Raw genomic sequence first — 23,171 nt, 5'->3', positions numbered from 1 at the left:
GTTGTTCGATGTTGATTGTTGATTTTCTGTAGCAATAAACCCTAATGACTACTTGTTTGGTGTCAACTGTTCAATGTCTTTGTCGACTTCATCTGTATTCGGAAAATATCCCTGTTCTGGAAAGGTATATTTTCGGCACTTGGAAATGTGTTTAGTTATAGGCAAGCCACTCTCAAATTTTTCACAAACATCTCCAAAGCCCACATATTTAAACCGGTTAGTTGATTTGTTTTTAATAATACAAAAACACTCAACAGGTTCTTTATCGTGAGTTTGTAATTTTCCACCAATTCTGGTGAGCTCTTTTATGAGTCTTGTCTTTTTCATTCTTTCAGTTTTTATCAGTCTGTCTTCAGTCTGATATTTACTGAAGGTCCCAGGTTTGGGCTTTTTATAGACCATAGCCTCTATTTTATGTCTCATCAGCATTTCACTAAACATCTCTGCCTCGTTCTCAGAGCTGCAGTTATGGTCTCCTTCTCCTATCATTGTTATGTGTCCTGAAATTTACCCAAACATTTTAACTATTTTAATGATGACTTTGTAACCTACAATTTTTTGCATGATTATTTTAGATGTTTCTACCTTCAGGGATTTTACATGTTTTATACATCATGAAAACATTGTACTTAAACATTATCTTTTTGACAAACAGTGTATTTCTGTTTTAAGTTGCCCATTTTTAAGTTGCATGTCTGTTTTGAATTTTGTATACTGTTGGTTTTTTTTTAAATTATTTTGCCATGGTATTGTAAGTTTATTTTTTGACTTATGAGTTCGGATATCCCTTTGATGTCATTTACCTCTCTCTTGCATTTGCTGTACTCTTCTAATTGTATATGAACTGTTAACAGAGATATGTCTCACGTTTGGGTAATTTTGTGAATTTGCCCATGTTTCTGAAGACGTTTAAACATGCAAAAAGTATAAAATAATAAACCAGATTGCAGTTAATATAAATTCACTTCTTGAAAAGGCTGCAAAAATACAAGAACTGTATAGTACTTTTTATTCAAAAAAACAAAATGATATAGAAGTAATAAAACCAAATGCACATCCTGAAAAGAACTGCAACACTTGTATTAAATTTACATGCTTAAATGATAATGAATATCAATATATTTACAAGCAAGGCTTTTTTGTAATTCTACCTCATTTTAAATTAAGTTTGATAAATACAAATATCCAATTGCATTATTTAAATCAAATGTAATTTGGATTTTTATGAATTTGATTATTAATAAAATCTTGGATCTTAGAAAAAAAACACCAAATTAACATCATGAACATTGTTTAACAAAAACATTTTATTTATTTAGTTTTAGTGGTGCAATCCTTTTTTCAAATATATATAATATATATATACAACTCGTCTAAACATCAACCCAACAATGTTAGATCTGTAGATTTGCTTTCGCAAATTTTTGGTTCTTCTCTCAGATAAATTATCTATAGTAAAGGATCCTACAAATTAATGTAAGATACAGTCACAGAAAATAATTATATTCATAAGTACGTCTGAGTCAGTGACAACCCTACAACCTATATATTCATTATACATTTTACAGAAGACATACCTAATTGAAATGTCTAAAACCCGTATTCTGAGTGTCAGCGTTTTTCAATTTGACAATTGTATGCCGGACAATAAGTGTTAAGATTACAGACAATACTACTGCCAACATTGGGAAGATGACCATTAGAGCTGGAAGGACAATCTCATCCATGCCTTAGCTATTAAAAAAAGAAACATGCATAATATCAGTCATGCATTTTTTTTTTTTTTTTATAGTATTCTAATTAGTTCACACAAGACACAAACAAAACATAACTGGAGGCATTCAAGAGCCTGTATCGCTCACCTGATTTTACTTGGGTTTTTGAAATCATATAAAAAAATATAAAATTTGGCTAAAAGTGACAACACAACCTCATAAGGAAAGGAACATTCAGGCTATGTTTAATTTCATTCAAAAGTCCCCCACTGGCGGCCATCTTGGATGACGGATCGGCTACAAAGTAACGACACTTGGTCAGCACGTCATAAGGAACATTCATGCCATGTTTGGTTTTATTTCATTCAGTGATTCTCTAAAAGAAGTCATTTGTATGCATTTCCCATAGGGTCCTATGTTTAACTAAGTCCCCCGCTGGCGACCAACTTGGATAATGGATCGGCTACAAAGTAACACCACTCGGTCAGCACCACATTAGGAGCATACATGCCATGTTTGATTTCATTCCAATCAGTGGTTCTCTAAAAGAAGTCGTTTGTATGCATTTCCCATAGGGTCCTATGTTATACTAAGTCTCCTGCTGGCGGCCGTCTTGGATGATGGTAGGCTACAAAGTAACAACACTTGGTCAGTACCTCAAAAGGAACAGTCATGCCATGTTTGGTTTTATTCCATTCAGTGGTTCTCTAAAAGAAGTCATTGGTATGCATTTCCCATAGGGTCCTATGTTTAACTAAGTCCCCCGCTTGCGGACATCTTGTATGATGGATCGGCTACAAAGTAACAACACTTGGTCAGCACCTCATAAGGAACATTCATGCCATGTTTAATTTTATTCCATTCAGTGGTTCTCTATAAGAAGTCATTTGTATGCATTTCCCTAGGGTCCTATGTTAAATTAAGTCTCCCGCTGGCGACCATCTTGGATAATGGATCGGCTACAAAGTAACAACACTTGGTCAGCACCACATAAGAACATACATGCCATGTTTGAGTTCATTCCATTCAGTGGTTCTCTAAAAGAAGTCATTTGTATGCATTTCCCATAGGGTCCTATGTTAAACTAAGTCCCCCGCTGGGGGCCATCTTCGATGATGGATCGGCTACAAAGTAACAACACTTGGTCAGCACCTCATAAGGAACATTCATGCCATGTTTGGTTTCATTCCATTCAGTGGTTCTCTAGAAAAAGTTCAAAATGTAAAAAGTTAACGACGACGACGACGGACGCCAAGTGGTGAGAAAAGCTCACTTGGCCCTTCGGGCCAGGTGGGCTAAAAAAGGGGGGAGTACATGCTTGCATATTCCAATATAATGTCCTAGTCATGAAGAATGTACAGCAAATTAGTACAAAGCTGCTGCCCTGTCAGAGTACGAGCTAGGAAAAGGAATAGGAATTCAGCTAGGACTGCCGAAATGTCTTGTACAGTATGTGACCTAAGATTGAGATGGACTTGCAGCTAGAGGTATTGAAAACACCCTTATAGCTCTAGAACCAATGAGGAAAGTTGAAAGACGGGCAAACCATGCACATTTTGGACAGTCTCATTCAGGACCTCTTTCCGAGCTCAAAACGGTGCCGGAATGTTCTATTGAAAACCAAGAGGGAAAAAAAACCGAGGACGGTGTAAAGCAAAGATCTAAAGTGCACATACTCCTATGATATAAAAGAAACCGATGGGGTAATTTGACACAAACAGCTATGAAATAAGCACAGTATATCCACCCCGAAATTGGTTTATGGACAAGACAGTCGTTATCTTAAACATAATATTTGACCTATTGCAAGTGAAGTTAAATGAGCCAATTGTAACACATGGACCAGTTCTGTTTATTGGCGCAGTCAGATATGGAATTCAGATCAGATTTTAATTGTGCAGGTGAATGTGTCTCATACTGAAATACCACGTTCGGTTAAATAAAATGAGTACTTTGTGTCAAATAATGAATCAAAAACGATTTTGGGCCGATTGTGAAACATAGGATTCCAAATCAACCTCAACTAAAACGACACATTTTGTACGATAGAATGTTAAAGATCATCGTCTTAAAACATGAAACCAAATTTCTATCATTCTAAGACGAATGGTCTTTATTTTAAACAAATAAAAAGGAGGATTCTTATTTATTCAGCCTTAAACGTTAAAATGCTGTTTATATATCTCAACTTGTACGATTCGCTCGTGTATGTAACAACGTATTACATTTTAGCGAGAGAAATTAATGTATTACTGAAAAATAATAAGACCAGGGTTTTCGATATCACAAACTGGTCAAAACATTTACTAAATTTTGTCACCGGTATAAGGAAATAATTCGTAAATATAACTCAACACGCAGACATCTTATACGTTCAGGTATTTCACATCCAAAATTTTATGGAAATATTCAAAAAATGTCAGTATTCTCCTCAGAAACTAACAAAACCTTTAAATAGACTTATCAAAAGGGGATATAGTTACGATACTGTTGTCAGGTCATTAAAGATTGCATATTTTGGCTTTAACATTGATTCACTGATAGGGTCTTTGCATCGGAACTAAACACATTTATTGCTAATAAAACAGTTGTTGGCATGACACGGGTTATGTTCTTCTCATATATGTTATGATAGTATGATACTAAACCCCTAACCGGAGGGATTGTACATGATATTCATATGATGAAGACATAATCTTTCAATCAGTTTAATTGAGGTCTGGAGCTGGCATGTCAGTTAACTGCTAGTAGTCTGTTGTTATTTATGTATTATTGTCATTTTTTTTTTTTTTTTTTGTTACATCTTTTGACATCGGACTCGGACTTCTCTTGAACTGAATTTTAATGTGCGTATTGTTATTCTTTTACTTTTCTACATTGGCTAGAGGTATAGGGGGAAGGTTGAGATCTCATAAACATGTTTAACCCCGCCTGTCCCAAGTCAGGAGCCTCTGGCCTTTGTTAGTCTTGTATGATTTTAAATTTTAGTTTCTTGTGTATAATTCGGAGTTTTGTATGACGTCCATTATCACTGTACTATGATGCATACTTTAGGGGCTAGCTGAAGGACACATACGGGTGCGGGAATTCTCGCTACATTGAAGACCCATTGGTTGCCTTCGGCTGTTGTTTGCTCTATGGTCGGGTGGTTGTCGCTTTGACATATTCACCATTTCCTTTCTCTGAAAAGAATGTTTTCTGACAAAAAAAAATATAGTTTGTCTGATCAAATGTCTGGCCATAGCGGAATACATATGAATGTATCCTATTCAAAACGTTAATAAGCATGGTAACGCTTACAAGGAAAAATCAAGAATATATCAGAACATCACCTGAGACTAAATCACAAGTTAGATCAGAGATAGAAGTTTGTAAATCAGTTAAACAGACTTTCACTGATAAATTTTCTCTGAACATCAACCACGTACCTCAATATATGTTCAAAACGTCAAGTATCATGTAAATAACGAAAACAAAATCCTTTCAACAAACAAAACATTGATGATATGCAAACTGTCATTTGTATTAACTCTGCCAATCATCATCTTTTTTAAAGAAATTGTGAAGACCACATCAAATCTATCAATTCTCATCTACTATACAGATGTCCAATGGACACATTTAGCTAGTGCCGGTATGTCATCAATAATTAGTGTTGACAGAACATTTCTTTTTTGGCGTCTGCTTTGTTACGACAATTGTTTACCAGGAGAAAAAAAAACGCACAGGGAAAACACAAACCAAATAATAACGGAAATAATGTATTTGCATTGCGATGCTTGGTGCTTGCCACACCTACCGACGTGTTACTAGGTATTTGCGAACAAATGACCAAAAACGCCAAACAAATTTTGTTTGGGGATAATTGTCTGGTAGAAGCAGATACTACGGTAGATTTTACCGCTAACGTAACTGAAATAGAAAGGATTACGCGTACAATGCACGAAAAACAGAGTCAAGATTTCCAATGCAAAGGGAAAACAATAATTGTGAGTCAATTAATCACTTCTTTAAACTATATCAAGATCGGAAGCCAGAAAAACATCCAGTGTTCGTGTCAATGGCGCAATTTATTGAAATAAAAGCTCCTCAGTAAGCCATTTAAAATGCAAAAACTCTCTGGCAGATTAAAGCGGAGAAAGAAAAAAAAGGCATTTGCATTACAAAAAAATCATTTATGGGAGAAAGTTAAACTCAAACCCAGGGGCACCACTTCATCAGATGGTGGGCTGACATTCACCAAAACAAAGTACATGTTCACGTAAGCCTCCTCAAAGGAAAGTTACGAAAAGTGAAGAAAAAAAACTACATCTTCAAAATGGGATAAAATGCAGTGAACCTTAGCTGTTAAAAAATGTACTGCTAATTACAATTGGACCACAATGTACAAAATGAATGTCCATTATGTAAGATATGAATGTAAATTTTATTATAATGACTACAAATGCAATATGGACCCTAAAGTAGAACCACGTCGCCGTGGGGCCTAAAACACGCACAAATAATAAAGACGGCAAAGCCTTGCTGAAAGTTTTACAAATCAAGCATCTTCCAAAATTTGCAAACCACTATGTGCCTACAGTACAACGATTGTGTTAGATATGAACATTAACACGCATACCATATAACAAAGCATGTCTGAGGGTTTAACACATGCAGCATCGCATTGTTATACTTCTGTTAATTGGTTGATTGTTGATTGCTTAACGTCCAGTGGCAACTATTTCATGCATATTCAGGACGAGAACAAGTTCACAATAAATACAATAGGTAGGTTGATACGATAGAGGCCATCTGGGATGATGGTCGGGGAAATTTGGACTGCCACTGGAAAATGAGTATCTTGGATAGGGACAGAAATGTTGCCTTGCAACAGGCCACCTACGGACCATCAAAAGAGTTGTTGCAAGGGTTCTTAATGTGCAAAGAGCGTGGCACTCTCTTTACATGAGGCATCGGATTTAACGTCCCCCTGGCCGGAAGTGACTGCGAACTTGATACATCCCGCACAGCCAAACGGACGCCCCACTTCGGCAAGCGTTTTACTGTCGGTCGGGAGAAGACCAAGTGACCATATTTATATTCCCCAGTCACTCTTGGGAGTGACTACTGTTAAAGAAAATCATTAATTAATGCATAAAGAATTCGAAATTATACTAGATTATGCCGGCAAATACAACATAATCCCTTTCTCCCTCTCAAATGTTTAATTTCTTCAACTATCAAAATAATAAAAAAAGATAGCAATTTATTTTGCCTATATATTAAAAAAACGGTAATCTAAATAATAATGAAAACATTTCTTGTCGCTAATGGTATATAAAAAATAAGAAGACTTGAATAGTATAAGGAAATGGTGTTCAAATTGTGGCTTTTTACTTTCACCTTCAAAAACGGTTACAATTATTTTTGCTAGGACATCAAATTGTAATAATGTTATATTATAATAGGAAATCACATTTTATAAGTTGTTGAAGAAGTTTTATTTCTTGGAATTATTTTTGATAAACATGTTACTTGGAATAGTCATGTTCAGTATATTAATACAAGATTACTGGTACAATACTGGTTCTTCTTCATTTCATAAATAACTCAAGACATTAAAAACAACATATTTAATAAAAAGTAATCATATAAAACATTTCAAGTAACAAAAACCCTATAAGTAACAACCTTTTTTTCTTCTCATACAGTGAACAACATTAATTGAACACTAGTTTAGCACCATTTTCATAATAAAAACTTTGGGACTAGAAAAATGTCTTTGGTCCATAAAACAATAGTCTTCTAAATAAGACAAGTCATAAAAGCATCAAAAAGTTACACCAAGTATCAAAAAGGAAATTTTTTTACAAAAAGATATGAGACAGTTTAGTGAACACTTCATATTACATATCAACAGTAAGAATAAAAAACTAATATAAAAACAAAACACAGAAAAAAATAATATATATATCAGCTCAAAACCTTTTATATACATAGTGGAATGATATAGTTATAAACTTATGAACACTGTTTCACTAAATGATGGGTACACAAGGAAGACAAAATTACTTCAGACATCTTACTTTAACAAAAAATAAAATTCTTCAAGACAAAACTCAAACAATATAAAACAGTATATATTAATGAGAAACTTAACAGCTTTCAGAAAATTTTAGCAATATCACATGATATATAACAACAATCATAACATTGGGACATTATGTACCTGAACAGAAAACCATACCAACTGTTAGATTTTAAAAATGGAACACCACAACATTCCTGAGTATTTGAGCAAAAAAAAAAATTAACATAATATATCTATTTACACTTTTTACACACTTGTAAAAAAAAAAATTTTTTAAATTAGTTTAACCCAGTATGTTTTAATTTAATTTGACCAAATACTGGTGTAGTCACCAAACAGATATTTCAAACAGAACACTTTCTTTTGTAGCACTATTTAAAAAAAAACAATACTTAGCACCAATTTTAACTGCAAACAATAAAAAAAAAAAGTACAACATATCTTTTTTATTTTTCTTGATACAAAAGAGGTAACAACATGTTTTAAATTTCTCATTGTGTTATCTCAGAAATTTTTAAAATATAGTTTAGTTATCAATATATTGATTGATTGATTGTTGGTTGCTTAACGTCCAGTGGCAAATATTTCATGCATATTCAGGACGAGAACAAGTTCACAATAAATACAATAGGTAGGTTGATACAATAGAGGCCATCTGGGGTGATGGTCGGAGAAATTTGGACTGCCACCGGAAAAGGAGGAGTTTATTGGATAGGGACAGAAGTTTTGCCTTGCAACAGGCCACCTACGGACCCCTCAAAGAGTTGTTGCAAGGGTTCTTAACGTGCAAAGAGCGTGGCACTTTCTTTACACGAGGCATCGGATTTAACGTCCCCCTTCTGACCGGACGTGACTGCGAACTTAATACATCCCGCACAGCCAAACGGACGCCCCACTTCGGCAAGCGTTTTACTGCCGGTCGGGAGAAGACCAAGTGACCATATTTCTATACCCCAGTCACCCTTGGGGATCGTTATCAATATACAAAAGATAATTTATACAAAGACTATATTGATTGATGAGACACTTAAAATATGGGACTTTGTTTTGAAGTCACCAAATACTTTAAACCTATATTATTTATTTATCCCCAAATTTATAGTCTAATATTTTCACACTGGTTTGAAAAAGTTAAAGATGAATGAAATTTAAAATTTGTTTCCCCCAAAATGTAATGCTTTTCACTAAACTATGGTCAAAAGTTATTTAATTTTGTTTTAATTTAAATCTTGCATTTAGTATTTTTGAATAAAAATTTAATCTAAAAAAAAATAATCCAAATATTATCAAAAAATAAAACTAATTGCATTCACATATAAGATTCACATATAAGTCTCTTCTGTTAAGGGGGTCTTTATACGGTGACTTCTGGTTCGTCTGGCTATGGGGATGTTGCATCTTCCATTGGAGGTGCAGATGGTTCTGGCGATGATTCCCTATTGAAACTTTCAGTGTCTGATGAGGAGGAGTACGTACGGAGGGTAAAAATAGGTGGGATGTCTTCAATTGATCTCAATCTAGGTAATGTTGGTATTTGGGGGGTGGATATTTCTGGAACGGGAATGATGGTGGGTAATTCAAATGATGGAGTGATATCTAAAGTGGGTATCTGAGTGGTTAGTGTCGAATCCTGTTGTGATCTGGTAATTGGTAAAGAGGGCAGTTTCTGGTGTCTCATTCGGTAAAGCATCTTGCCTACGACCAGTGAAACGTAGGCAACAAATAGTCCCGACACTGTTCAAAATACTGCAAAATAAAAAACACATTTATATTCATTGTATAACCTTACCACAATAAATTGATATTTTTACTTGCCATGACAGAATGTAATGTTATTTCTTTTTTTTCCATTGTTTTTTTTTTTCATGTAGAATTAAACATATACTGTTTAGTTGATCAAATACCAATTCTCCTCGTTTTGTGCAAAAGTACAACTATAATGCCAAACCATCATTCACATTTATGTATTAAACCCTTAATTAACATTTGAAAAAATATTATTTTCTATTAGGGTTAAACAAATCTACAGAACTTACATATCCAGTGTTATACATCTATAGCTAAAGAACTGCCATAACCTGTGATAATTAACCAGATCATTTGTATTTCCATGATCTTGACTTGATACAGACATTTTAATTGAAATGGTTATTCAAACAATAAAAGATTTTTATGTACCTGTCATAAATACATCCATTTTCTGTAAATAATGTCCCAGGTCTTTCTTCTTTTCTAAAAAAAACAAAAGTAAAACACATTTATATAACTTATAAAAAGTTATATCTCAAATTATTTTTATTAGTCATGAACACTAAAAGTCTTACTAAATGTATGTGCATCCTATAACCTACATTGTTAACAATATAAAACAGAAACTTGTACTGTTAAAATGCTTTATTTTTGAAAGATCTTATAATTTTATATTTTAGATAAACAATCATTTTCATTTTTACATATCACCTTTTTTGTATCATTACCTGAATGTGGTTCTTTGCTGTCTGTGGTCACCCTGACTGTTGTGGTAGGCCATGCTTCTTTGAGATCACTGGTTGTTGAATTCCTAGTGGTGGGCCATGCTTCTGCGTGGTCTGTTGTTGTTACACTTCTAGGCTTGGTGGGTGTTTTTTCCTTCCTTGTCACTTCTAATATGTTGTCAGGTACTGGAAAAAAAACACATTTTTAACACAAATTTGTCTTTATAAAAATATACAAAAGGTTGTCTAACCAATTGTCTGTTAGAAAGAAAAAAAAAATTTTACGATAGAATTAAGTCAAAAATAAGTTCTGTCCAGTAAAACACCTTTAACATCATTGTATGGGGGGCCATTTTTGGATTTTAATTCATTTAAAGTATTATAAAAGATTTGATTGATTGTTGGTTGCTTTACGCCGCATTAGCACAAAAAGGCTATATCGCGGCGAGAGCTAATTCGAATATTTTTACAATTTAAAGCGTATTTTTAAAATAAGACAAAAGGTCCTTCAAAACACTAAAATTCTTGACTAAAGCAAATTGATTATATACAAATAAAAATCAACAGTAAAATAACGTGATAAAAATTAAAATCGATTTAAATATAATAACATTTTTATATTTTATAATAAATTCCAATTTCTTTTAAAAAAGCAACAATATTTGTAAATGGAACATTATTAAATAAATCATACACATTATTGACATTGAAATGCTTCTTACGAATATCAGCAAAGTGACTTACTACTGACCAGTGCAATAAATTTGTTATTACATAGTACTGTCAAAGCAGATATTTTCATGTGAACTTTATATTTTGTTATTTTCTTTGGTGGCACATATTGGACGTAATCGTATAATGCATTGTCTGTCCTTAAAATTGTGGTTCAAAAATAAATAATATATTCTCCCATGAGACTTTTGAAAATAAACACAGTTTTCATTATTTTGTTAACCACAACATAATGTCCATTTTCCCACCAAAAGTACAGCTGTTAAATTTATGAAATACATGTTATAATCAATCAAGGGGTTTTTGAGGTGTAAATAAGCTACAATAGGTTTGATTAAGATCTGTATTTAACTTATGCTGTGCTTAAACCATAATGAATGGTCTTAGGTGGATTTTCTTTAAAACTTTGAAATTGAACATTTACATAACTTTTGGTAGGTTGATGTGTAATATTTTCTTGGACAAAGTTTAATCACAGACAGTATTATTTTTTACTTCATATAAGAAACTGTGTTAATGTAAAAACCTACCACATGTCTCATTTGTGCATGTCCAGCTACACTCTCTGTTAAACATGTTTGCTACAGTAGGGGGCTCATTGAAGTCTACCAGATGTATAGTACAGTCACAAATTTCTGACATCACTTCTACAATCCTCACTTCCCTGACATAAACTTCCTTGTTGCAGAAGCAAAAGGCCGAAGCTGTGTCATACTGACATTGACCATTTGTAGTTGTAATAAAGATGAATAGAACTGAGACAATTTGAAACCACGCCATTTTTGTTTTGAAGAGAACGGAAAAGAGGTCGGGATGAATGGAGAACCTGTTGGGATAATATCGAATGTCACTAGTTGTTTCAGTTAATAAGAAGGAAAAAAAACCCGTTGTAATTATTCTTATGTGTTGTAAATAAAATATTAATTCAATTTCGGATTATATATATATATATTATAAAAGAAAATAAATCCAACTCCATGACACTCGAGTTACCTTCTTACGTTAGAAGATTCGATATAGAAAAACTTACTGTTCTCTGTAAACACTAAGTACCAAAAGGTTACGGTTAAGGACATGATTTTCATTCGTATACATATAGGTAAATACTAGGGTTATTCATACAATTTTGATTAAAATCTGTAAATGAAAATGTATCAATAACCTGATATAACATTGAATATTTTTTTTAAAATGTCATCCATTATTGTAATACTGTTCACAATTGCAGTACTCCACATTGAGAGGAGTAAATTTTATATAATAAAAAAAAAATGTTCCAGATATATCATTTTAAGCATTTGTTTTATCCACATAATTTCTCCTGTGTACATTTAGTTGAATCCTAAGTCCTATGTACTAAGAGTATTAATACAGTGTTTTTTTCCCCCATATACATTTTATAAAACCTACCATCACTTCATATTTTGGATTGCTCATTTCATACAATTCTTCATTCTTCCCCCCCCCCCCCCCACCCCCCTATTGACAATTATGAGGTTGTTTGTCATAAGAAGTCTTGTAAAATATTCTTTATATTGTTATTTAAAATCATAGATTCCAACACTAAACATTTTATTCATTTTAAAGTGTAGTAAATTGTTCTGACATATTAAAAACAATATCTAAATTTGCCTATTTTCAGTAACTAACTAGTGAACATTATATTTTATCCTGCAATTGGGTGTCCTACTATACAGATACAGCCCTACAGATATCGCTATGCTGTATCTGTATACTATACAGATATCGCTTCTAAGCTCCGCCCACTGCCGGACTGAGTATTGTTTGAACCTGTGTGACCTCAGAATGTGTATTCCACTTGCATTCCAATGACGATGAAAATTGTCGATTTCAAAACTTGAATGTGTATGATTGTGTTACAAAATCAGCCATGTCAATTTCAGCATGCATGTTTAGTGAAAGTCAAGTCTGAAGCGTAGGACAACTCGTACACTTCTGTTTCAAATTGGACAATGTTTTGTTTTTAATTTTTACTGTTGAAATTAGTTGTTATGTTAAAATATATATTTTTTCACCTTGAGCGATGTATTATTATTGACCATTCGAGATTCTTTTTTTGCGAATCCATCTTCAGCGTAATGTGTGATTTTGATATTACTACGCGGGCCTCAAGGGATAACAAATCGAAAATAAATGCTAAATATGTAAGTTTTTTGTGTTTTTCAAAACACAAACAATTTACAGAATTAATTGCAGGATAAAGACAATAACTGTTTAGTGTCTTTAAATATCAGCTGTATTTGTACTCGGCTCGAAACAGGTGAAGTAGCTCGCTAAAAGCTCGCATACACATTGTTTCCTAGCCTCGTACAAATACAGCTGATATTTAAAGACACTAAACAGTTATTGTCTATGTATTACATAACCATTAGTTACAACAGAATCCATGGTCTAGTAGGAAAGGTCTATGATGGAAACCTACAGACTGAAAAGCATCTTAGATATTAATCTAACATATCATTTAACATAACAATTTGTAATAGTAACACTATTTTAATATATGGTCTTTGTTTTTCATAACAGTCTATGTAAAAGATGTGTAAATTGATAAACCTCAAAAGATGTAAAAATGATAAAACAATAATTTAGTGGGAAGTTCCAAACTATTATGTAGTTTACATAATTATTTGTTATGTAAAGATTCATATCTATTGTTTAAAAGGGTCAATTAGAAGATCTGTAAATCTTAGATTTTACAGTTACTTATTAATTATGTAACATTTTTGTATAAAATATACATTACTTTCTTTTTAACAGCACAGGTCAACAGATAGAAGATATTGTAAGTACTAAAACTATTCTTTTTACACTTAGATTTTTCAAAAATGCTACTTTTATAAATATAAAATATTTTATCTAAAAAGTCTTCAATGATTGTAGTAAAAGCATTGATTGTAACAGTGTTAGTACTGTGTACCTCCAGTTTCATTTTGAACATCCTTGAGCTTTATGTCATCCTTGTACATGTTATACTTGTTTCATTTGAATTTTGTAACATTTTCTCCTGTTTATCTTATTTTTTTAGAGATTGGTTTCTTAATTTAAATTATAGTGTGTGTGTGTATTTTTTTTCCTGTTGACATTATTGTATTTTTAATTATAGTAATTACTGGAGGTTTTTTTTCCAGGTATAATCAGATTTAATTTATTATGGAAGGAGCAGCAATGATGAAACAAGAGTCTCAAGCAATGATGTTCAGACAAGGTATTTAATAATTTTTCATTACTGTTATTATAATTGTTCTTAATCATTACAATATAGATAATGAAACTGAATAGACTGAATCTCTTATTATAAAAAAGAAGATGCAGTATGATTGCCCATGAGACAACTCTCCACAAAAGACCAAATAACACAGAAATTAACAATTATAGGTAGCCATATGATCTTCAAGAATGAGCAAAGCCCCTATCACATGGTCAGCTATAAAAGGTCCCACCATGACAATGTAAAACAATTCAAACAAGGAAATTGATTAGCATACTATATGATATTTTTACAATATAACAACTAACTATTCTTATTTTGAATTCAGTTCAATATTTGATAATGATAATAATAATTCACTGAATATTTATAATTTAAATGTATTTTTTTAGGTATTCAGAAATAGCTGTGATTACTCATTTGGAAGACCTCCTAAAAAAGAAAATAGACGATATGGCTGTTAAAATTATGTACCAGGCTGAATTGATGGAACGGAATAAAATGAAACTGAATAGTGACATTGTATTTAAAAAACAATTAAAATCCCGCAAAAGGGATTTAATGTCTGAAGAATTAAACAGTTAACATTAGAAGAGGGACAAACCATATATATGTTTTTTTTAAATATCTAAAGACATTTGTTGTTGAATTAATTTTGTATTATACATTTGTGTAATAAAATGTATAGATTCTTTTATTTGATGTCTTTATATAAATAAAGTTATCTTGACAGGCTATGTAGAGAGTTTTTATCAAATGTTATACCTGTATATAATATCTGATTTCATTTAACTTTATAACATGTAAAGGGGTTTATTAGTAAAAAACTAGATATAGTTTACAAAAAACAACACTAATAATATATGCATACCTAATTTATTTCACAAATATTCACAAATAAATTACACTGTAAAATATCTGAGAGAAAATATCATTTATACTTTTATTTTCTACATGTATTAAACCATATCATCCTAACTCTCTCAATGTTGAAAAGTATGTAATAGGATTTTCTTAAAGTTCAAAAAGTGGTGATATATATTATGTAATGATAGATGGTGTTGCGATAAGAATGTATATAGTGGGGGTTATAATTATTTATCATGGGGGACATAGAGCCCCCTATAGTAGTGACGCTAACAAGAGCCGATGTACAGTTTGTAAAAAGAACATTATCTTCAGAACCGTGCACATCCAGTAGAACTCTTCACAAAAGGCTTCTACTTGAAGGGTCTAAGGTCAGTCTGTCTACGACAAAAAGAGCCATAGTCCACGCAGGCTTCACGTGTACCAAACCAAGGTATTGCCAGATGGTACGACACATCAACAAAAAGAAGAGGGTAGCATTTTGCAATATGTTAGTAGAGAACAATGACCAGTTTCACGATATGATCTTCAGTGATGAGTGTACTGTTCAGCTCCATCAGAATAAAGTTTACATCTACAGACGATTTGATCAAGTCAGACCATCACTTCCAAAACCAAAACATTCTCTTATGATTCATGTGTGTGCTGGTATCAGCAAAAGATGCGCTACACCAATTCTAATATTCGACGGTATTATAAATGGACAGTTCTTTACAGACCACATCCTGCGGGACACCTTCCTGCTGTACGTCAGCCGGAATTTCCGGACCAACATCGCTTCCAAGTGGACAACGACCCAAAACATCCTCTTAAGGTTCATGTGTGGGCTGGTATCAGCAAAAGATGCGCTACACCAATTCTAATATTCGACGGTATTATAAATGGACAGTTCTTTACAGACCACATCCTGCGGGACACCTTCCTGTTGTACGTCAGACGGAATTTCCGGACCGAACATCGCTTTCAAATGGACAACGACCCAAAACATCCTCTTAAGGTTCATGTGTGGGCTGGTGTCAGCAAAAGATACGCTACACCAATTCTACTATTCGACGGTACTATTTTATAAATGGACAGTTCTTTACAGACCACATACTGAGGGACAATCCTCCACCAATAAAACAAATTGTCAAGGTTTATTTACACACACACAAAAAAAAAAGAAAGAAAGCTTCATCTGCTTTTTAAGCTAAATGTCCTCTAAGCACACTGTCACTGTCACTTATCTGCTATGAATTGAGTATCACAAGGATTTTGAAAAAGTTAAAATGATTACTAATGTATTAAAGAAAAAAAACCTAAATGTGATAATTTATACTATTTAAAAATAATTTATCCCTCTAGATGAAATAATTTATACTATCTGGGGGAAAAAAAAAGAAAAAAAAAAGTTATCCATAAGCATGAAAATATATATATATTTTTTTTAGGGAAACGGGGAAGTACCAAGATGCGATCAGTCCTCAACAAGGAATATGTTATTTAACAGTTTTTGACTTCTTTGAAATGTCCAGTAACTGATATCTTCTAGCATGTAATTTATAGCACAAGCTTCTGCATAATGGTTCTAGTTGAGTATCAATGTCTGATATAAGAGCTTGTGAATTCAACTGTGTGCAATAAAAATATGGGTTGACTATTACTGTTGTTATATGAATTGCAGCATCTACTTTATGTTTGGCAAAAATCATACTGCTAATGTTTATTATTTCTAACATAAGTGGTTTTCGTATGCATTCTAGTTCTTCACAAATCAACAGGAAATGATTCATAGTTTCTTTTTGCACATCATACAGGTACCATCTGGTATAGCTTTATTGAACACAGCCCTTTTTGTCTGAATAATGTAGGTTCCAGTTAAGATTTTAAGTCGGACTGGTATTCTAGATATGTCTCTTATATTGACTGATATAGTTTTTGCTATTGGGTGACATTTTCCAATAGTAAAAATTTCTCCAAGATGTTCTAGAGATGAAAACAATGTAATTTCTTGTTTAATTCGATTTGACCAATAAATATTGACTTTCTGTTTCACCAAATTCTTCCATTGCATTTTGGACATAGTCGTATCAAATAGACACATGTATGGATCACCAATTTCATATTTCAAAAATATAGCTTTGATAGCAATAAACCAACTGTTGCTTTTAATGCATTTAATTCCTAATTGTCTTTCAGCGATTTTCCATTCAGTGGAGGTGCATCCAGCTCTGCATATACTTCCGAATAAGATGAGTGCCTTTTTGTGTATGACTGCTTCAGCAGGTAGCAAGCCAGATATTACGTAAATTGCTGGGTCAGCTACATTGACGGGTAAAGAGAGGATCTGCTTTATTATTCTTTTATACTGTTTTGATATTAAATCTATATTTTTTCCAGTAGGCAGTAAAATTTCTAATCCATAAAACATAATTGGAAATATAAATGTTTGTAGCATACTTATTGCAGATATTGGGTCTAGGCCATTTTCTCCGTGTAAACCAGTGTGCATAAAACTGTATAAAGATCTTCTGGCTTTTTTAAGATTTGCCTCTATGGTGCTACCTGCTGAATCGGTTGCATCCCTTTGTATACCAATATGTGGTGTTTTGGTGACAATTGGCATTGGATTGTTATTCATCAACCAAGTATCTTCTGTAAATGCTACTTTACTGTTAGTTTTAATCGGTAAAATAACACTTTTTTTCAGGTTGTAGAAGATAGCCTTCTCGTTGGCTGTAGTCATATGCCATATTTATGAGAACTTGTATGTCGAATGGGTTATTTCCAACTATTGCTATATCGTCTGCACAGGTGGGGGCACAGCAACTTATTGATCCTATTTTTCCACCAAGTTTAGACTCTACAAAATTATTCAACAGCTGGTTTACATAAACTTTGTATAAATCGGCACTTAATGTTCCTCCTTGCCTTACACCTTGCTCAATGTTGAATGCATCCGATGTATTTCCTTTCCATTTAATTTTAGACGTAGCGTCTTTGTATATGTTATCAATCATTAAAATGCACTGTTCTGAAATGCCTAAATGATATAGCTTTCTGATTAGGTTTGTATGTCGTACTACATCAAAAGCAGATTTAGCGTCTAGCATTCCGTATATTGTTGGTTTATTCAAGTCTTTACTTTCTCTTTTGAATTCCTCCATGATTAGAGATGCTATAAGAGGAGCCGTATTTTTGGTAAAACCACGTTGAAGAGGGTTTTGATCTTCCAGTATGTTTGGATTAATTCGTAGTTTGAGTATGGTTTCTATTATTTTAGACATTGATGGAGTAATGGTAATGCCTCTATAATTTTTTGAATTTGATATGTCTCCTTTATTCTTAAAGATTGGTGTAAGAGTACCAATTTTCAAATTATTTGAAATATGGCAGTGCTGAAATGATGCGTTGATTACTTTAAGCAATATACTATCAAGTTTTTCACCGCCGAAAAGAAGGCATTCTGCAGTAATACCAAATATATCAGCAGACTTGTTTCTATTTAGCTTATTTAGAGCATTTTGTAATTCTTCTGTAGTTACTCCTTCATGTTTGTAGGCAACTAGACATATCTGTATAATTTGATGATATTCAGCGTCAACTAACTGAAAGTAGTCTTGATCAAAATTCATAGGATTTGATTCTTTTGCTAAGTTTTCGAAATGGGTCTTCCATCCTCCAAGAATATTGTTGTCACCTTTCAGGTTAGATTCACCAAATTGAAGTTCATCAATGAATCGATTTAATTTCCCTCTTTGTTTTTTTATAAGTTGAAATAAGAGTTTACTATCCATTGTTCTTGCATCAACGAGTTGTTGTCTCTCTATAATCCAAAATTTTGCATTTTCAATCCTGCATAGTTTTCTAAGTTCATATGTAAAATTGAGAATGGAAATGGGGAATGTGTCAAAGAGACAACAACCCGACCAAAATAAAAAAACACAACAGCAGAAGGTCACCAACAGGTCTTCAATGTAGCGAGAAATTCCCGCACCCGGAGGCGTCCTTCAGCTGGCCCCTAAACAAATATATACTAGTTCAGTGATAATGAACGCCATACTAATTTCCAAATTGTACACAAGAAACTAAAATTTAAATAATACAAGACTAACAAAGGCCAGAGGCTCCTGACTTGGGACAGGCGCAAAAATGCGGTGGGGTTAAACATGTTTGTGAGATCTCAACCCTCCCCCTATACCTCTAACCAGTGTAGAAAAGTAAAAGCATAACAATACGCACATTAAAATTCAGTTCAAGAGAAGTCCGAGTCTGATGTCAGAAGATGTAACCAAAGAAAATAAACAAAATGACAATAATACATAAATAACAACAGACTACTAGCAGTTAACTGACATGCCAGCTCCAGACTTCAATTAAACTGACTGAAAGATTATGATTTCATCATATGAACATCAGGCACAATCCTTCCCGTAAGGGGTTTAGTATCATACCATCATAACATATATGAGAAGAACATAACCCGTGTCATGCCAACAACTGTTTTAGAATAAATGTGTTAGTTCCGACGCAAAGACCTTATCAGTGACTCAATATTAACGCCAAAATATGCAATCTTTAATGACTTGACAACAGTATCGTAATTATATCCCTTCTTAATAAGTCTATTCAAAGGTTTTGTAAGTTTATGAGGTGAATACTGACACCTTTGTGCTTTATAAAGAATATTTCCATAAAAAATTGGATGTGAAATACCTGAACGTATAAAAAGTCTGCATGTTGAGCTATATTTACGAATGATGTCTTTATACCGATGATAAAATTTAGTAAATGTTTTGACTAGTTTGTGATATCGAAAACCCTGGTGTAATAATTTTTCAGTAATACATAAATTTCTCTCGTTAAAATCTAAAACATTGTTACATACACGAGCGAATCGTACAAGTTGAGATATATAAACACCGTAAGATGGTGACAAGGGAACGTCACCATCTAAAAACGGATAATTAACGATAGGAAATGAAAAATCATCCCTTTTATCATAAATTTTAGTATTCAGCTTTCCGTTAGTGATATAGATATCAAGATCGAGAAAAGGGCAGTGGTCATTGTTAGTATTAGCTTTATTTAAAGTGAGTTCACCAGGATAAATTTCATTAATATACATACTGAAGTCGTCATTATTGAGAGCCAAAATATCATCCAAATATCTAAAAGTATTATTAAATTTGTTTATCAGATGTTGTTTTGATGGGTCTTTGCTTATTTTTGTCATAAATTGTAACTCGTAACAATACAAAAAGAGGTCCGCAATAAGTGGTGCACAGTTAGTCCCCATTGGAATTCCGATAATCTGACGATATACGGAATCCCCAAAGCGAACAAAAATGTTATCTAGTAAAAATTCAAGGGCATATATAGTATCAAAGCATGTCCAATTAACATAGTTTTTTTGTTTATTGCTACTAAAAAATGACCTAAAAGAGTTTGAACATATATATTCACATTCTGATTTTTTGAATGCCCATTTAAATAGGTGTGTGAATTTTTTCTTAATGAGAATGTGAGGCAATGTGGTATACAGGGTAGAAAAATCAAAACTTTGAACAGATTCAAAATCACCAATATAAGCATGCAATTTATCAAGTACTTCCAACGAGTTCTTGACACTCCAAAAGTAATTTATTCCACTATTTTCGAAGGCCTTATTTGAACAATTTATTATAAGGTTTTTAATTGTACCAAGTGTGCTGGTAAGAATAATAGACAATTTAGTAGTTGAACAATGACTTGAAGACGAAATAAATCTATATTTGTAAGGGGTTTTGTGTAGCTTCGGAAGCCAATACATAGTTGGAACTTTCATTGTATTTGGCTCTGCTTGTAAAGCGGAGGCTAAAAGTTTATGTTTGTTACAGATTTCGTTTTCTGAAAATGGAGTCAGTTGGAATGTTGGTGAATTGGTGATTTCCTTTTTCAGAACCTCGATGTAAAATTTACGTCAAACAATAATAATATTATTAGCAGCTTTATCGGCCGGGACAAAAACAAATTCCTTGGCTAGTTCTTTTAGTTTATGTTTGATACGAGAAATAGGTTTATTGTGGTTATTGTTAATAGTAAAATGTCCTTTAAAATGTTGAATACGTATATCAACTATCTTCATTACTGAATTAAAAAAAGAGTCCAAAGATTTTTTGTCAGCTTTTTCCCGTTTTATCCATTTCATACAGTAAGTATGGAGTGAGTCGTGGATGATATTACGACACTCATTCCAATTAATAATTGACGGTGGACGATATTTAGGTCCTTTACTGAGAAATGATTTTAACTCTCGGTCTTGAACGATGTTAAGATTTCCTGTTATAACATGGGAAATGGGTCCATAAATATATTCGGAATTACTGCAATTACATGAAGTAGGTGTATTTTCACTGATATTAACATCTTTACACAATTGACTATAATTAAACACAAATTTCCGGGTAGATTTCTTGTAAATATAACAAATAAGAGGTAGCTCAGTATTGTCAAAATATCCAGGAATTTGTTCTTTAACAGAATGGTCGTTAAATATACCGGCAATATTTACAAAATCAAAGCCTTTATTGACATACTTAATTTTAATAAAATGTTTTTTATGATCTTCAGGGCGATCAATTTTGGGAAATAATTTAGAATAACAATATGCCATAATAATTTGAACAATTTCATATTTAGGACTGCTATATGTAGTTTGCTTTTTATTTAAAAATAGAGGATTTGTAGTTATTTCTGGTCTTTCGTTGAATTTCCATTCGCAGAATGCGTTTTTCTTTGCTTTTATTGCCAAATATATGTTGTGGGTCATAAATTTCAGTTTAGGTTTACGCTTTTTTCCTTTCGGAGGTGGTACAATAGATGTTAAAGCTCTAGACACTGCGTTGTTGATGTTGGTAACTGCTTTATAAATCTCTAGTAGGTCACTAATTGTATAGTCACATTTATCAATCTCATCAGATAAAACCTGTTTGTATAATGCTTTGTCAATTTTCTGCCAATCTATTTTACGAACAGTTTGTCCATTATTGCTCTTTATATATTGGTTAGTTTTCATTGAGTAACTGAATTTAATATTTGCACACACTGGATAATGATCTGAAATGTTACTTGTTATTTCTAATCTCCTAAGATGTAATATGTTGTCACTAAAGTGCTCTGGGTACAAGATATAATCAATTGATGTACAGTCACTACCATTAGAGTGTATAAATGTCTTTCCCACATTCTGGGTTTTTAACTTACATTCATTTATAAATTCAGGAACATATTTGCTTCTTTTGTTATTTGATGTGACTAACAGGTTTTCATTAAAATCTCCTCCAATCATGATTACATGTGAGTAGTTATAAACTACACGTTCCAGAACAAAAGAAAAAGTGGCTACACGTTCCAGAACAATAGATCCAACCAGTTTCAACCAGGCTCAACCACCCTATTTTATTACTACACGTTTCAGATCAAAAGAATCCGCGGTATTTGCTTATCCTATTGTTCTGGAAAAGGTAACACATTTTAGGGCGGAGTCTAAATACTATTGTTCCAGAAAAGGTTGAATGTTACAAAGAACCCGACACGCTGTGAAAGTTGTACAAATAATTACACCTGTCAATACAACTATAAAATTAAATAAATATACTAATATTCACTAATCGAAATCGGTACTAACACAGTCCACTCAAAAACTATTCATATAAAATAGATTTCACTTGTAAAAAAATCTCATTTCACAAATTTTCACCAACGCAACATGTCACTTCCACACATAAATTCTGTCGAATATATACCATAAAATATGAGATTTTGCGACAAATCTTTATCATCAAGTTTATCTAACCTTTACCAACACTACAACATCCATATTAATATATTAAAATGGATTGGTGCAATATCTCTATTAGTATTAACAGCATCTACCCTTACTGTTTCTACTAATTTATATAACTTTGAAAAAACTCTACCTAATTCATCTTATACTATAAATGATCATAATCTACCAAGTTTCAATACCACAATATGTAGATATATGAAATTGTTCAGACTTCCGGATGATTATATTGTAATAGTCTGCAAATATGTTGACAACAGTATTCTTCTAGACA

At 32.7% G+C, this 23,171-nt stretch overlaps 1 protein-coding gene across 1 annotated transcript; it reads right to left on the bottom strand.

Annotated features, from left to right (window-relative positions):
- Window positions 1-17,750: 17,750 nt before the first annotated feature.
- LOC134717840 (uncharacterized) lies at window positions 17,751-22,399 on the bottom strand. Its single transcript, XM_063580335.1, has 2 exons — window positions 21,901-22,399; window positions 17,751-18,895 (listed from the first exon to the last, which is right to left on the bottom strand). The coding sequence occupies exons 1-2, from the start codon at window positions 22,397-22,399 to the stop codon at window positions 17,751-17,753; spliced, it is 1,644 nt and encodes a 547-aa protein (XP_063436405.1).
- Between the last annotated feature and the right edge of the window lie 772 nt (window positions 22,400-23,171).

The sequence above is a fragment of the Mytilus trossulus genome, chromosome 5 (genome assembly GCF_036588685.1).
Source record: "Mytilus trossulus isolate FHL-02 chromosome 5, PNRI_Mtr1.1.1.hap1, whole genome shotgun sequence".
NCBI lineage: Eukaryota > Metazoa > Mollusca > Bivalvia > Mytilida > Mytilidae > Mytilus > Mytilus trossulus.
The sequence above is the reverse complement of the archived record's forward strand: the minus strand, read 5'-3'. Positions and strand labels throughout refer to the sequence as shown.